We start from the raw sequence: 15,953 nt of genomic DNA on the forward strand, positions 1-15,953 counted from the left end.
ATGGAAGAACACAAGAAAAATCAGCTAGATTATGAGTAAGTAATCATGATTATGCAAAGCCACATCCAAGGACCAAGGTACGAAGCATGTCTGCTATTGATTCCCTTCTTCATCTTCTAGTCTCCCTCTTTCCTTCAGTTCCTATCCATCCATCCTTCACTGCACTCCGCCCCAGCGCCCCATGCCCTCCTGAAGTGATAGCCATTGCAAATCCCCCATCCAAGCCAGCCCTTCTAAGGTAGGACTTTTCTTTTCCAAAATCTTCCCTCATGCCTACTCAAAAGTCCCTCTGTCTCACTATCTTATTTTCAGCTAATCACTGTAGAGAGAAGCCAATTAATTAAGTGGCACACAAGAAAATGAAAAATCTACTGAAAGGTTCCCATGTGCCAGATAACTTTCTAGACTACATTAGCATTAAAATACCATTATTTCATCCAAATTTACTTCAAAAAAGATGCCTGCATTCTTGAAAGTGAATGCCTGGATTACTTCTGTGTGTGCTCAACGGAGTGACTCCCACAGATTCTCAAACTTTCTCGCAGGCAGTGGACAAGTTTTCAGATGGGGGATGTGGGAAAAGACTGAAACCCTAACTGGTAGTAGAAACTTCTTGTGACTCTACATAAAGCAGGGTCCAACCATAAATTAGGTACCAGCTACCTGAATAAAAGTACTTCATAAAAGTGTATCACACGAGCAGATTTTGTGAACAATTTGAGAAACCATTCTCTCCAATGCAAAAGACTATTTAAGGAAGCAAAACTTCTCCTGGAACCAAAGTGGAGGTGCACTATTATGCTGAGCACTTTGGCTGAGAAAGGCTGGGTAAAACCTCCTTTGCTGAGATAATAATTATTTAAACAAATTGTAGAGCATAATTAAGAAATGCAATTTCCTAAAAACGAAAAAGGAAAAGTATGCTCCCAGAAATAGCCAGGCTAATGAGTTACATGTCTTCTAGATACCCTCCTTAGTCCAGAGGTTATTGATCTTAAGATAACTGGCCCTTGTTCATTTGGGGGGCTGAGTCTATAGGTCAGAGAAAGTGGAAATCTTAAGATTGGTCCAGTCAAAGAGGAACATTAACAGTTTGAACATGGACCTTGAAAGGGATATGCAGAGAATAGATGAAGCAAATCAGGAACTTCTTCTCAAAATCCACAAGAAAGAAAATGAGATTCAGAGGTGAGTGTTGGGCTTCATGAGGGACATTTCTAAACCAAAGAACTGGGTGGAGGAAGAGACACAAAATTGAATTTTCTACCTTACTCTGGGTACCTGTATCTTATATAATAAAAAAGTTTCTTCTTAATTCTTTGGTGTTTGCCTGTGGCTCAAACCCAGAAATATAGCAAGTTTCAAAAAGAATCCTAAAAGAATGAGCGGTACTTACCTGAGCTGAAAGAACAATGGGGTGTTTACATGGGAATCATGGGACTCTTGCTTGTCTTACCTCTAAAGTGATTCTGATCCTAAGAATCCAGGAAAGAAAGGATTTCCAACTTGAGATTTGTATTTATTATCATCGAAGTACCCTTAAAACTGACAGGTGTTTTATCAGTTCAAAGGCTGTCGTTCCTTATAGTGTATACGTATGTTATCCAGGCTGGAAAGTGAGATCACTCAGACCAGAGACTTGGCTGAAGACGAGGAGTGGGAGAAGGAGAACTGCACCACAATGGAGAGGGAAAAAGCCTTGCAGGAGCTGGAAGAAGAAACAGCCAGACTTGTAAGCAAAAAGCAGGGAAGAACCATTTGATAGGTTTTATTCCTCATCACTGTCAGATAAAATAGTCTCCCCTTTTTACATACAAAGAATAGTCAACTCCAAAGTCAGGGCAGAATGTGTTCTTGCATGGGAAGGGGATGTGTGGAGGGTAGGGTTTCTCTACTAATATTTAATATTAGGAAGCTCTGCATGTGGACACCTCGATCCCTGCTAAGTAGGTGTGTCCATAGTGAGATCAAACCACAGGTCCTTTACCCAACATTATGCTCCAGATGGTACAGTTACTGCAGAAAAATATGGATGGGTTGAAATGGAGCACAATCAACTGAACAAAAACAGATGACGGTGTGCAGACGCACACTTACACTCTGCTTCTTTCTCTCAACAGGATAGGAAGAATGAGACTCTGGTCCACAGTATAGCAGAACTTCAAAGAAAGGTGGGGTGGGGCTCTTGTGTTCCTGGGTGTCCCCAAGCAGCCCCCATCATCGAAGGGGCAAGGGAGGGAAAATGATCACAGAGGATCCCACATGTCAGAGAGGCCTGTGCTGGGGGTGGGTACTACTCCTGCTCCACTCTCCCGAGGCTGAACCTCATAACCTAAGTGCCATGGATTTTCCCTGCAAGTGTCAGGTGAAAGGAGCGCATAGGGTATACCAGGTATTCAGTGATCCCATGGGTTCCAACAGACATTCTGTTGAAGGGATCGACTGGGACCCTTGTGGTGAGAAGTTAATTTTACTTTCACTAGAGACTTTCAAAAATACTTAAGGCCAAAAAGTTCCCTCTTCTTTGTCCAGGTATTCATTCCCTCTACCTCAACTCCTGGTCAAAATACAGTGGGCTTCTTTATGATTACCCTACTTTCTGACCCATGCCTGCAGCCCTGAGTAATCCAGCATGGATTAGGGGGTTCAGGGAAGTGCTCCTGCTTTCAGCAAACTCTAGTTTTGGTGGTCAAAACTAATGAGAAGATGGAGGTAGAATAAAGATGTTCCCAAATACACCAAGTATCCACCAAGGGACCATCTCCTGGCAGATTTAATCAAGGCCAAATTATTGCCCCACACACCAGAGAATATCTTTGTCTTCCATATTTTTTAATTTGATATATTTTTTATTTGAAATGTATTTTTCTGTTTGAACCCATAGCTTACAAGGAAATCACATAAGGCAACCAAGTGTGAACAAGACATTCCAAAGGGATCCCCAGAAGAGTCAAAGGTAAACAAAAAAGCAATCTCGAATGGGTTTGGGCTGCACGACCAGAAAACAAGCCTTCAAGTGGAAACAATTGTCAAAGTTGGGACAAATTCTTTGTAGTTTCAGCCATGCCAAGCTTAAGCCTCGGCTGCTAAGTGCTGAATTCTTCTCTGCCCTTAGTAAGGAATTTCACTCTAAAGCCATATATTTTGCTCTCTCTCCATCAAAAAGAGCAGAACACAAATGCACAAATGCACATTAACATTAGAGGCAGTTGAAGTTCCTCATTTAAATCCTAACCCCAGAGGTACTTAGTGTGATATATGAAGTTGGGAATTCGATCAGTCCCTCGCACCTCACTTTGAAAATTGAATGAAATTGTGTATATAAAATATTCTTTTCTTGGAGTTCTAAAACATTAAAAAGTTAGAATTTTAAGGTGATTATTTAAAAGTCTGGCTGAAGCACATTTATGAATTCATAGAGGCAGAGTTTGGATTTGTAAATCTACTGTGTGCTAGGTAATTTATACACCCACACCCTGTCATTGACTCCAATCCAGAAAAGGATTCATTTAATTGGTCATTCAAGTATATAGTGACCTGTGCTAAGTGTATCATACAGTGTTTAGCATTTCCCTAATTGTTTTCCAGAGCTAAGAATCTGAGCACAACCACAACCCATCAGAGAGCAGATAAAATTCTTACTTGATCATTTTTGTAGGATTATCTCTTTGTCCTTGCCTTCCCTAATTTCTCTTTTGCTTCTTTAAAGTTACTATTATTACTATTATTATTATTATTATTACTACTATTACTACTAATACTACTACTACTATTTAGTAATCTTTATATCCAACAAGGGACTCAAACTCATGTCTCTGACATCGAGTTGCATGCTCTTTTGACTGAGCCAGCCAAGTGCCCCCTTGCTTCTTTTTTTCTTACATTGATAGTTATTTTTACATATTTCATTTAAGAACAAATAAAGAGAATTTTTCAATCTCTATAAAAATTATGTTTCACTACCTAACAGTATAATATACAATGGGCTTTTAAACACATTGTCCCTATTTCTCAATCTCTCTCGCTTCTTAAATCCACATTTGAGCCCATACTTAAGCCCACACTGTGTGCGTGAAGCCTCTGAAGATATGGACACAATGAAAATAGAAATAGAAAATGAAAGAAGAGAGCATTACTGCCCTATGCTCTGTTGGCCAGATTAGTGCTGATAGCCACAAAAAAAGAGGAATTCCAAAGCCACCAACTAAGCTTCATTGGGAATGCCCATCCAGGACACTTATTTGGGAAGAAAGAAATCTGGAGCCTGTGTGTATCTCGGGAATAAACTGCAACTAAGCGTATAAAGGAGTATGAAGCTCCTTGACTAGCCTTGCCATAAAACTGCAGCAATCAGGAGATTGATTTTCTTCCTTCTTCTGCCCAAAATAAGTTTTGCTTAACAGTAAGCCTGCCAGAATCTAGTGGTGACACTTTTAAGTCTGGTTATGCTGGCCATGTCAGGTGAGCTGATTCCGACAACTCTAGATAGAGAGTTCTCAGCACAACATTGACCATTATTTTCCTGGCAGCACTCAGCCCAGCCCTAAAGAGTTCCAGAGTATTATCAACCCTTTGAATTACTCCCTTCTGCCCACCTATTTTGTAGAATTCTCAGATGCTATCTCTAATTCTATGAAATATACATCATCTCTGTTGCTTCCGTTCCTCCTGCATGCTGGTCAAGTTCAGTAATTTAATAGGACGCCTGCCTCAACTACTTGTGACTCAGGCCACTGTCTTTAAAATACAGCCCTTAGGGGTGCATGGGTGGCTCAGTCAGGTAAGCATGTGACCCTTGGTTTCAGCTCAGGTCATGATCTCAGGGTCCTGGCATCAAGCCCCATGTCAGACTCCACACTGAGTGTGTAATCTGCTTGACAATTCTCTCTCTCTCTGCCCCTCCCCCTATGCTCACTCACTCTCCCTCTCTCTCTAAAATTAATAAATAAATCTTTAAAATATAGCCCTTAGTAAGTGAAATAAGTCAGAGTAAAACAATACCATATGATTTCACTCATATGTGGAATTTAAGAAACAAAACAAAGGAACATATGGAAGGGGGGAAAAAAAGAGAGGGAAACAAACCATAAGAGACTCTTAACAACAGAGAACAAACTGAGAGCTGATGACGGGAAGTAGGTGGGGGATGGGCCAAATGGGGGATGGGCATTAAGGAGGACACTCGTTATGATGAGCACTGGGTATTGTATGTAAGTGATGAATCACTAAATTCTACTCCTGAAACCAATATTGCACTGTATGTTAACTAACCATAATTTAAATAAAAATTTGAAAAAATAAAAATGTTCTGTTTAAAATAAAATAAAATTAAATTAAATTAAAATAAATACAACCCTTAGCACATTTGGCTGTTGGGCCCTGGATATAACTGGCTGGAGGGGAAAGGAATTGTTAGAAGACTCCAAACGTGAAATAATGGTAGCTAGATGAGAGTGGGAACAATAGAACTGAAAAGGAAAGGGAGAAAAGACTGCAATATGTCCCCTCTGCCTATAGGATATATCCCAAGATCTTTACAACTTCAAGCTCTCACCTGGCTTCTCACTGCAATTAGAATAAAGAATCAAACTCTGTAGAAGCTATGAGGTCTTACATAATCTCATATGTGGCTATCTTTCCCCACCTCATCTCATGCTTACCAATCTCCCCTATGTTCCTGCCATAGAACTTCTTCATACACACCAAATTTGTGCTATTTCACAGTCTTGGTCCTTGCTGTAACTCTGCATGGGAAATATTTCTTCCAGATATCCATTTGGCTAATATTTATCATTTAAATTCAACTCAAGAGTCATCTCACCTCAAGTTCGACTCCCCTCCATTAAAAAGACATCTGATATTGGCTGTGAGGCACTTGAACCACCTGTAAGATAACCTTTAAGATCCCATTTCAGAATGGAATCCTGCTTTTGCCTGGATGAGTTATCAGTCTCCTTCCCTTTCTATAGGCTAAGTTACAACAGCTGGAAGCTTCCTGTGCAGACCAAGAGAAAGAGCTAGTCAAGGTAACGACAATAACTTCAATGTTACTTCTCCCAAAGGAAGGGAATCCTGATCCCTGGTCACACGATTTGAGGGAATGTATTAGATTGTGTGAATACAGTCCCCCAGATCACCTTCTCTTTAACATTTTTTACAGGATACCTTCCATAATCTAGATCTTCAATTAACTAGTATCTATTTTTCTCCCAACTGTACCCAAATAATTCTCATTTGGACTATAAAATATAGCTTGTTTATCCTTAAAAAAAGATACGAATTCATACGTACAGGAAATATATACTTAGAACAATTTGAAAAGCACATTTAGGGCCTGGGACCTAAGGGGAAGCAAATATACTACTGTTCTTATAGCAATTTACTGACCAAAATTTAAGACTGAATCTTGGCTTCCCAGGTGATGGAAGACTATGCATTTGTGGCCCAGCTCTGTGAGGATCAGGCCCTCTGCATAAAGGTACAGTTTCTCAGCAAAGGGATAGCAGTGGGTTTGTTGACGTACAGGATGAAATGAAACCAGACTTTTCAAAGAACACTGCAACAATTTTAATTCTTCAAGGTGGCATTACAAAGGCCTTCAGGGAGGACGACACTACCACCAGAATCATCCTGTTAGGGCCCTAGTCTCCCAAGCTCTGTGCTCTTAAATTAATAATGAGCACTTTTCCTATTTATAATCCCAATAACCACAGGCACCTGCCCAGTGGTGAAGTGCAGTGAGAGATCTCGAGTAGTGGAAGGCTGGGGGACTGGGAAAGGAGACAAAATGGCAGTGGGAATACCAACCATTCATATGACAATGTAGTAATAATACATGCTTATTATGATTAGAAAGAGCATAAAGCTTCTGGCTAGTAACGATTGTTTTTTTTATTTCTCTTTGAAGAAGTACCAGGAAACTTTGAGGAAAATAGAAGAAGAACTAGAGACTCGGTTCCTTGAGAGAGAAGTGTGAGCTTGGGCAAACAAAGGAACATCCTGGTTTTAGTGCTAACTCCATCTCAGCCTGGGTCAGAGCAAACTTTTCTCTGACCAATTCCCATTTGGAATTGAACGAGGCCCAACACCATATAACCTTCCCTTCTGTTAGCGAGCTCGTTGACCCCCACTAAACCACACCCATTTTAAAATGCTGGTCCTCCCATCTTTCTTAAAAGACTGCAGAAACACACCTTCCTTCATAATTTTATCACATTACCAATTATTTGGGTTTATATTAAGGGCAGGAACATGTGCTTTAAAAAGGGTTAGTGGTCTGGCACCTTGATAAAAAGGTCATTCTTTAAATTTTCCAAAACTTTCTTAAAATTGGTATCATCCCCACTTCCCCAAAATATATAGAAACTCAACCATATGGAACAGACATGAAACTAATGTCTAGATACAAACTAGGGCCATCATATTATGAAACCAAACTGAATACTGTATGAAACTATGAACATTAAAAATTAGAAATAATAGAGAAAAGCCCCCCAAAAAATTAATCCTTGAATTTGTCCAAGGAGTCTAAATAGTGAGAAACTAAAGCCAAAAACCTCACTTTCATTTCTTGACCCTCTTTAGAAGTTAAATCTTAAATCAGTTGGGAAGTATTTCCACTTTTCAAATATTTTGGAATCCTGGAATCAAGAAAAAAAGACCTAAACTGCATAGAGCCTCTAAGTAGACTCAGTTCCACACTGTGGTCTGGAGGCCAGGACACCAGGACTTGAAGGTCTTTGCCTCTAAAGGACACCTTCAAGTCTCCTGAGATCCTTCCTGAACATTAAGTCTGGCTTCATTGCTAAGCAAAGATTTTAGAATGGGGCTTCCCAATGGAACTTTCTGTGCTATCCAATATGTAGCCACTAGCCACCTATTGAGTACTTGAAAGATGACTATTGTGACTGAGGAACTGATTTTTTTATTGTCATTAAATGTAAAGAGTTACATATAGTCACTGGCTACAATGTGCACAGCATAGCCTTAGAATATAAAACTGTTTTTTAAATAACCACGATGTAGTACAAATATCTGAATGTACTTTATTCAATCCCTATCTTGGTTCTTCTTCCCCTAGATCAAAAGTCTTGAGCATGAATTCTGCAAGAAAAGAGTCTAACAGCCAAAATAATAAGGTAAGGATTTCACTCCACCTTTAGCTTCTCTCAGTGTCATTGTCTTCAAGGGAGTTTCCAAAACATTATCAGCCACCAAACACATACCAATCTTTCCACGTGCGTTTTCCAAGAATAATACCAGACATAATTCTAAAGCATTCCAACACTAAACACACAAAGAAGATGCTATGGAACAATGGTCTTTCCTCTCTTAGCACCATGCAAATGATGTGTTCTCAAAGAAACTAGCCTAAGACCTCACAGAGTTCAGGATAGAAGCAAGAAGGAACATTAACTGAGGGTATGCTGTATAGCGGGGAGGCCAATACAGGACACATATACCACTCCTCCCATCTCCCAGAATCACAATATTCTTTCCTGGTGATCGTAACATGGTCCCAAATCTCTCACTACACAGAGCAGCAGGGCATCTATCACCATCTAATCAGAGTTGGCCCATGAGTTAAAACATGAGAAGTCATTACTTCTTTATCATACAACTTCAGTGTCTATTCATATTTAACACCATGATGTCATTAGCATATTATGTAGAAGTCTAAAGGACACAGAATTGGATGTAGAGCACCAGGCCTCTTGGCCCGCTTGGCATCTTGTGGCTTCAAGTACATAGGGCAAAAAGGTAAACTTTTGTTAGACTTTAATTTTGTAATTTATATTGGCTTTAGAGCCAAAACTGACATTCACCAGAAATTTTATCATTGAGATAGATAGTCTTCATAATGTCAGAAAAAAAAAAAGTCACCTCTTCCTAAAAAGCAAATATCAACAATCAACCATTGTCCTTGGGGTCATCCAGATGTTTAGACATATATTATACCACATTCACAGTGACCATGGTTCCCATTATTCTGAACAAGTCATTCTGGCCCCAATCTTGCATATTATACAACAAACAAAAACAACAACAGAACTCCTGAAATTAACTGGACCCCACCTCTCTAGAACCAAGCTTAGCATGCTCCCTGATATAGCCCACCGTCTATCCCCCAGTGACTCATCAAAGTATTCCTTCTCACCACCTAACAGAGAAAAAGCAGAGCTGTCTTCATCAAGATTACCGAAGTCCCACGATAGTTCAATGACCTATGATGTTTGAGCAATCTTTAGAGTCTGCTGAGCAACTGACCAGTTGACATGCTGCTTAAACTCACACAAGTTATAGAACCAAATCAGTATCCAGGAAGTTTCCTTCTCATTCTAATTCTGTGAGCGTCATTTTCACAATTTTAAAATGTGACTGTAATTTCTCTTCGTTTTTTATCTCACAAGGAAGCTAAAAGGAAAATGAAATAACTGAGAAAATATTTTGGAAGAGAGATGCCACAGAAATCCAGGATATATCCTCATCATTTTTTATAGCTCTTAAAACTTCTCTTAGAATATGTTTGTGTGATTTTCATAGCCTATAAACTTCTTTAAGGATTACTGGTTAAGTAGGAGGTAAGGGCGTAGTTGAAAGAGCCCTGAATGCAGATTTGGAGGACCCAGGTTCCAAGCATCGCCCTGCCACTTACTAGCTATATGACATACCTTACCTTTTTATGCCTTCACTTATTCCTATCAATATATAAAAAAGTGATACAAAACTACACACACACACATACACACACGCGCACATATATATATATACGGTTGTCTTTAAAAATTCCATCTGTTTATGCATGTAAAAATTGTAAGATATTATCTAAATACAGCATTAACTAAGGGCTCACTGAATATTATTTGACAGTGATGATACGTTCCAGAAATTGATTATTTATTCATGTCCTTTCTTCTCCCAGGATCATTCTCTCAAAAAGAAGGGAACATGGTTCTGTAAAAGGTAAGGAGACATCTTTGAGTAAACTTCCTGGAAACTTGGGGGTTCCACTTAGCCATCCTGGCAGATAACAAAGTCTAGACAAGGAGACCCTCATATACATACACACACCCAGAGTGAAGCCAACAAACTAGTGTCATTGATGACTATGTTTTTCAGTTCTAATGTATGACCTCCTTGTCCAAAAGCAATTCCTAATCTCAACTTTCCAGTTTTAGAAGCGAACAGCCTAGTAGTAACCTAAGAGAAATGTGGCAAACTGATACTTACTCCCTCTTCCCTGTAACAATTTGAATTAGTTTGATGGATCTGGTTCTCCAATAACATCAGTAGATTATGAATGGGAGGATCCTTTGGTGGTTCATAAGATGATGAATAGGGTTTTCACACTATTGTGTGATATGTGCCTCCCTCAAATATTGTTACAATGTCAACATGTTACATTAGAAATAGTAGAGAACTTGTAAATGCACATATATCCCTAATAGCAAATGAGAGAGAAAATGATTGTGAAAGAGAGATCTTACCCAACAGTACCCAGCCCACAATAATTGCTCAAAAATACTCGTTAAACTAAGAAAGAACTCAAGATTCAAACAACCAAATGGATATTAGTCCTGAGGGAATCACTGTGATAGCAAAATAAAATTGGCATTCATGAAGCCCCTGCATTTCCAAGAAAAGGTCAGATTATGTTCAATGTAATTTGCTTAAGAAGGCATAGATTCAAAATGGTATGAATTATGATTTAGAAAGAGTTCCATCAAAATGGTTAACATAAAATTCTTGGTGCTTAAATGTCACCTCCAATTGTCTGGAAAATTTGCTTATGCAGGATACCCCTTCATACCAGATAAGTGAAGTGTTACATATTTGGATATCCCGAAATACAGTGTTCCCAGAACAGCTAGCAGAATTTCCCTAGAACTCCCAGGCTTCCTTCGCCAATAATTTGACACCAGTGCCTCACATGGAACTGCCCATGTGGGCTCCCAGGATAAGAATTGTCTGCCTTAAAAGAGAGTTGGTATCCTGAAGAGAACCTGACAACATCCTAAAAGTCTAGCTCATCATATTAAATTACAAAGGGCTTTCCTCTTGCTCTGCTCCGATATTCTATGGGGCACCAATATATTGGGCACTGACTCAAGAGATAAAAAAGCTGGCTTATTTCTTAGATTTTCTCTAGGAATGTCATCCCAGAAATGTCATCCCAGAACTTTCTCATGAATACTGTATTTAGCTTCTAGGAGAATACTAGGAAGAGGTTTGTAAAGGGTTTCTGATTCTAATTTGGGCCAAGGTGCTGTACTATAACAGACCCTGACTCCTGTCACCAAGATTAATTCTAGAGAAACTTAAAGAAACTGGTGGGACAGGGACTGTTTTTCACTGATAGGTGGAGGTAGGTAGTGAATTTGTTCAGCAGCAGGCAGCAGCCCAACACAGCTGGATAAGGGTAATAGAGGAAAGGAAAAAGTAGAGATTCGTTTGTGCAAATCATAGTAAAACCACACAGCCAAAATAATTCATCAGTTAAAAAAGAAATCAGGACCACCATAGGGGAATTCATAGAAATTAGAGAATATTAAAAGTAACATGAATGAAAGAAGAGAAATACATCATGATCATGGATAGAAAGCCATATTATCATAAATATATTGATTCTCTTCAAATGACTCAGTTCAGTTCCAACCAAACTTCCCAAAAGACTTTCATTCATTGAACACAATTATTCTAAAATATACTGTATATATTAGAATATAGAGTCAAAAATAACCTGGACAATTTTAAAGAAGAGCAAGGAGTGAGGAATATATGCCCTTCCAGATATCAGGACGTACTACGTAGCTGCAGTAATTACAACAGTGTGATACTGTCACAGGAATAGGAAAATCAACCAATGAAATAGAAACACTGCATGTATAGAACTTCGATATGTGATATGTGACAGTGATTGTATGTCAGAGAGGAAAGGAAAAATTGTTCAGTAAGCATGGTAGGGGAAAAAACAGTTACCCAGATGAGAAAAAAATGAGATTGGATCACAGTATTGGATACAGTATATTTAAAAAGTGAGGACAGATGTATTAAGGACTAAATGTCCAAAGAAAAAAAACTTTAAAATTTGGCATCAGTTACCTACTGCCACATAAAAAATAGTCCCAAAACTTAATGGCTTCAAACAACAAACATTTATCTTACAGTTTCTGTGGATTAGGAATGTGTGAGCCACTGAACTGGGTGGTTCTAGTTCATGGTCTATTATCAGGTTGCAATTAAGATGTTGGCCAAAGTTAGAGTCAGTGGAAGGCACGGCTGGGCCGGAGGATCTATTTCCACGGTAGCTTACTCATACATCTGGCAAATTTTGCTGCTTGCTGGCAGGAGGTCTCAGCTCCTCCTTACATGGAGCTTGCCACAGGGCTGCTTGTGTATCCTCACAGCATGACAGCTGGCTTCCTCCTCAGAGTAAGGAGCAAACTGCAATGCCTTTAGTATGTAATCCAGGAAGCCATGCGCTGTCACTTCCATGATACTCTGTTCTTTAGAACCAAGTCATTAAGTCCCGGCCACACTCTACGGGAGAAGAGTCTCTTAAAGGGCATGACACCAAAGAACGTGTGGACACATTTTAAACTACCATAAACTGTTAGTAGAAAATAGGAACATCTTTTAAGCCTTGGTGTAAGGAACGGTTCTTTAAATAAGACACGAAAAGCACTGATTCTAGTTAAAGATTAATAAACTAGACTTTATTAAAATTAATAACTTTTGCTTTTTAACACCTTAGAGCAAGTGAAAGTTATAGAGAGAAGATATTCACAGTACACACAATGGAAAAGGACTGATATAAGAACATATAAAGAACTTCTACAAATCAATAAGACTAACCCAAACAACGTAATTGATAAATGGGCAAGAGGAAACACATAAGACCTGTGAACAGATGTTCTGCATCAGTGCTCATCAGGGAAACGTAAATTAAGACTATTACTTTACATCCATTTGGCAAAATTTTTAAACTCTGATGCTATCAAGTGTTGGAAAAAATATGGACTCACAGAAACACACACCCTGCTGATGGCTACAAACTGTTGCAAATGCTTTGGAAAACAAGTTGGCAAAACAGAAACAAAAATAAAAGATAAAAGAACAAGAGAATTTCAGATAGTGATAAATGGTAAAAGAAAATAAAATACGGTAATGAAAGAGAGAGTAACAGGCAAGCCAGCATATGGGAAGAAGCTGCCTTTACAAGGCATTGTTGGTAATAAAGACGACAATTAGTGGGAAACATATGAATATCAAGAAGGAGCAAGACATGCATTTAGGTATAAGTTTTATTTTGTTCCTGGTTTTCTAACCTTTGGTTAACAGTTTCTTGACTTTCTCTTTTCAGGATTTTTCAATATGTCTTTTTCACCACCCTATTTTTCATCAGACTACTGGGCTACTTGTTTTTCCATATAAGTTTTGTAAATCCAGATCTCCTTATCAACATACTTCCCAAGATACTGAGCAGGGGCATCCTGTGGAAGCTAAGATGCTTCCTCTTTCCATCCCTCACACTTGAGACAGAGGACATGTTGCCCCACTGATCCCCAAGAAATATTCTTGAGCAAAAAAAAGGCAAGTGGTGTCTGAGTCTGTAGACTTAAGAGACGGCGGAATTTGTGGAGGGAAAAGGTTTTCTTCAGTTTTTCCCTTGAGGTCTACTTGATTACCATCGCTTTCCATGTTGTCTTTCCAAGACTGACCTCGCCCAAGAAAAAGCTCTGTCAACAGATTTCTATGACTACAGGATAAGCTAAATGGTCCCAGACAGTAAACAAACTCAATCATTTTTAGAATAATGTCACAGATGCTAACCAAAGTTAGAGTTGACCAATTCTTCTAGAAAATCTTTAAAATCTGAAAGACTGGATCCCTGCCTGCAATGCAGAAGACTCCTCACTACTTAACTTAAACTAATATATAAATTCATAGCAACAACAACAAAAAAGGTGGGGAGTGAGAATATTGCCTCTTGCAACTAAAAATCTGAGGTTCCCAGCATGGCTGGATCCAGAAGTCTCAAAACAAGATTAATGGGGTTTCACCCCGCTCTCTTTGAATTGGTATTCTCCTTTTAATGGGAAGATACTGCCAGAAGCCTAAGTCCCATAGTACAGTATTAGCAACCTTGGCGAAATGAAAGTCTAGTTTCAGCAGGAAATTTGAGAGAAACTGCCTTATATGGGGCCAAGTGCCTACCCCTACCTCACACTCAATGCAGCCAAAGGAATGGGAGTACTCTGATTGGTCAAGTATGAATCCATGAATCATATTTCCAATCTCTTGGGGAGATTGATAAAAAGAAAAGAGATAAGGGAATTAACCCCACCTAAACTACATGGAATGAGTTTCCTTAAGAAGAAGGGGCTCAGTTCGCAAAGAAAGGAGAAGAAATACTGGGCAGGCAAAAGCAGATGTCCACTTAATCACTAGTTTTAGCCTTACACATAAACATTATTTGAGAAAGAGAGAGAGCAAGCATGTGCACATGCACAAGCAGGGGAGGGGCAGAAGGAGAAGAGAAAGAGAATCTGGAGGAGACTCCACACTGAGCACAGAGCCTGACAACGATGCTCAGTCCCATAACCCTGACATCATGACTTGAGCCAAAATAAAGAATCCAATGCCTAACTGACTGAGCCACCCAGGTACCCCAACATCCAACTTTTTCAACTAAACAAACTCTTAAAGCTAAGTTCACTTCATATGTCTTCCTGCCAGTAAAAATTTTAACTTCTCAAGATCATAGATTGAGATACTGAAAAATTACTGGAAAAAACTCAGTAAAAGAACCATGTAAAGAATCAGATTTATACGGCTAAAGCAAGAATTCTAAACTAAACACCATATAATTAATATAAACTGCTTCACAAACTTGGGGTAGCCTACATATGATCAAACCTCTTATTTTTCCAATTAATTACTGAAGCATCCACATGCCTTATTAACAGATATATTCAAACTCCCTCTTGAAGCTTCCCGACCCTCCTAAATTATCCTTAGCCTTGACAGTTCTGAAATCCAAGAGCAGGGGAGGACTCATTTTGGTTTCCACACCAGCAGGGAACAAATATAAAGACCCCTTAGTTCATTACCTCTTGAGGCCACACGATGTCACTACTGAAAATTAGTCCTGCACAGGTTGATCAAATAATTCATCATCCAAACTGAGACACATGTGATAATAGAAAAGGAAACTATTAATAATTATCCCAGGACAAGAAAATCAAACAGGACCCTCTCAACAGACCAGGACATATGACTGCCTTATGTGCAGTCTAAGGCCCAGCACAGTGTATTTTGCTGAGGGAAGTAGGTCCCATTCTTCGGTGTTAAGTTCAATCAAGGGTACCCTATGCTTAAGGTCCCAGTGCCAGAGTTCAAGGCGCACCTCTCCTTCCATTCCTATACTGAGTCCTCTGTCCCAGGGTCAGTTTCTAAAGGCTCAAAATTGAGTACAGTTTTTGTCAGCCTCACCCTTGCCTCCTAGAAAGCCCTTTGGTCTGGGAAGTCTGCCTACCTCCACACTCTGGAGATCAGGGGCTGTTCTGAAAACTCAACCCTCAAAATACAAGGGCCCAATGAAACCCTCTAAGGGAGGCTCCAAAGAGCACACCTTCCCTTCCAGGCATTTTTCAGGCTTTTCTGGAACTTCTGCCCCTAGAGAAGAGAAGCATTCGTTTACTAAAAGTCAGTGTTCAACCTGCCATTCTTTTCTATGGTCAAGCCTGTGTTTTCTAACTTGGTATTAACTGGTCTATTTGGGCAACATCTCCATACACCTACATTCCAAAATAATTATTCCTCAAAATGACGAGTTCATACTGCTCAACATTTGAGAGCAGAGGGAAAGTAAGAGAAAGGAGAAAAGGAAGAAAAAGAAGTTAAAATCCCTAGTACTATATAGTGCTGGGGATATAAAGATAAAGACGACA

General features: G+C 39.3%; 1 protein-coding gene and 1 non-coding gene across 2 annotated transcripts; both read left to right on the forward strand.

The window, feature by feature from the left end:
- On the forward strand, positions 1 to 13,562 carry TMCO5A (transmembrane and coiled-coil domains 5A). The gene is made up of 11 exons (XM_026479816.2): positions 1 to 35; positions 1,039 to 1,188; positions 1,609 to 1,732; positions 2,121 to 2,171; positions 2,885 to 2,956; positions 5,970 to 6,026; positions 6,419 to 6,478; positions 6,908 to 6,972; positions 8,081 to 8,138; positions 9,923 to 9,963; positions 13,364 to 13,562. Exons 1-11 carry the CDS (start codon positions 1 to 3, stop codon positions 13,560 to 13,562), a joined length of 912 nt encoding a protein of 303 aa, XP_026335601.2.
- LOC113242092 (small nucleolar RNA U13) lies at positions 10,309 to 10,410 on the forward strand. Its single transcript, XR_003311798.1, has one exon. It is a non-coding gene; the product is annotated as a small nucleolar RNA U13 (small nucleolar RNA).
- Positions 13,563 to 15,953: the final 2,391 nt, after the last annotated feature.

Source organism: Ursus arctos, unplaced genomic scaffold, assembly GCF_023065955.2.
Source record: "Ursus arctos isolate Adak ecotype North America unplaced genomic scaffold, UrsArc2.0 scaffold_36, whole genome shotgun sequence".
Lineage (NCBI taxonomy): Eukaryota > Metazoa > Chordata > Mammalia > Carnivora > Ursidae > Ursus > Ursus arctos.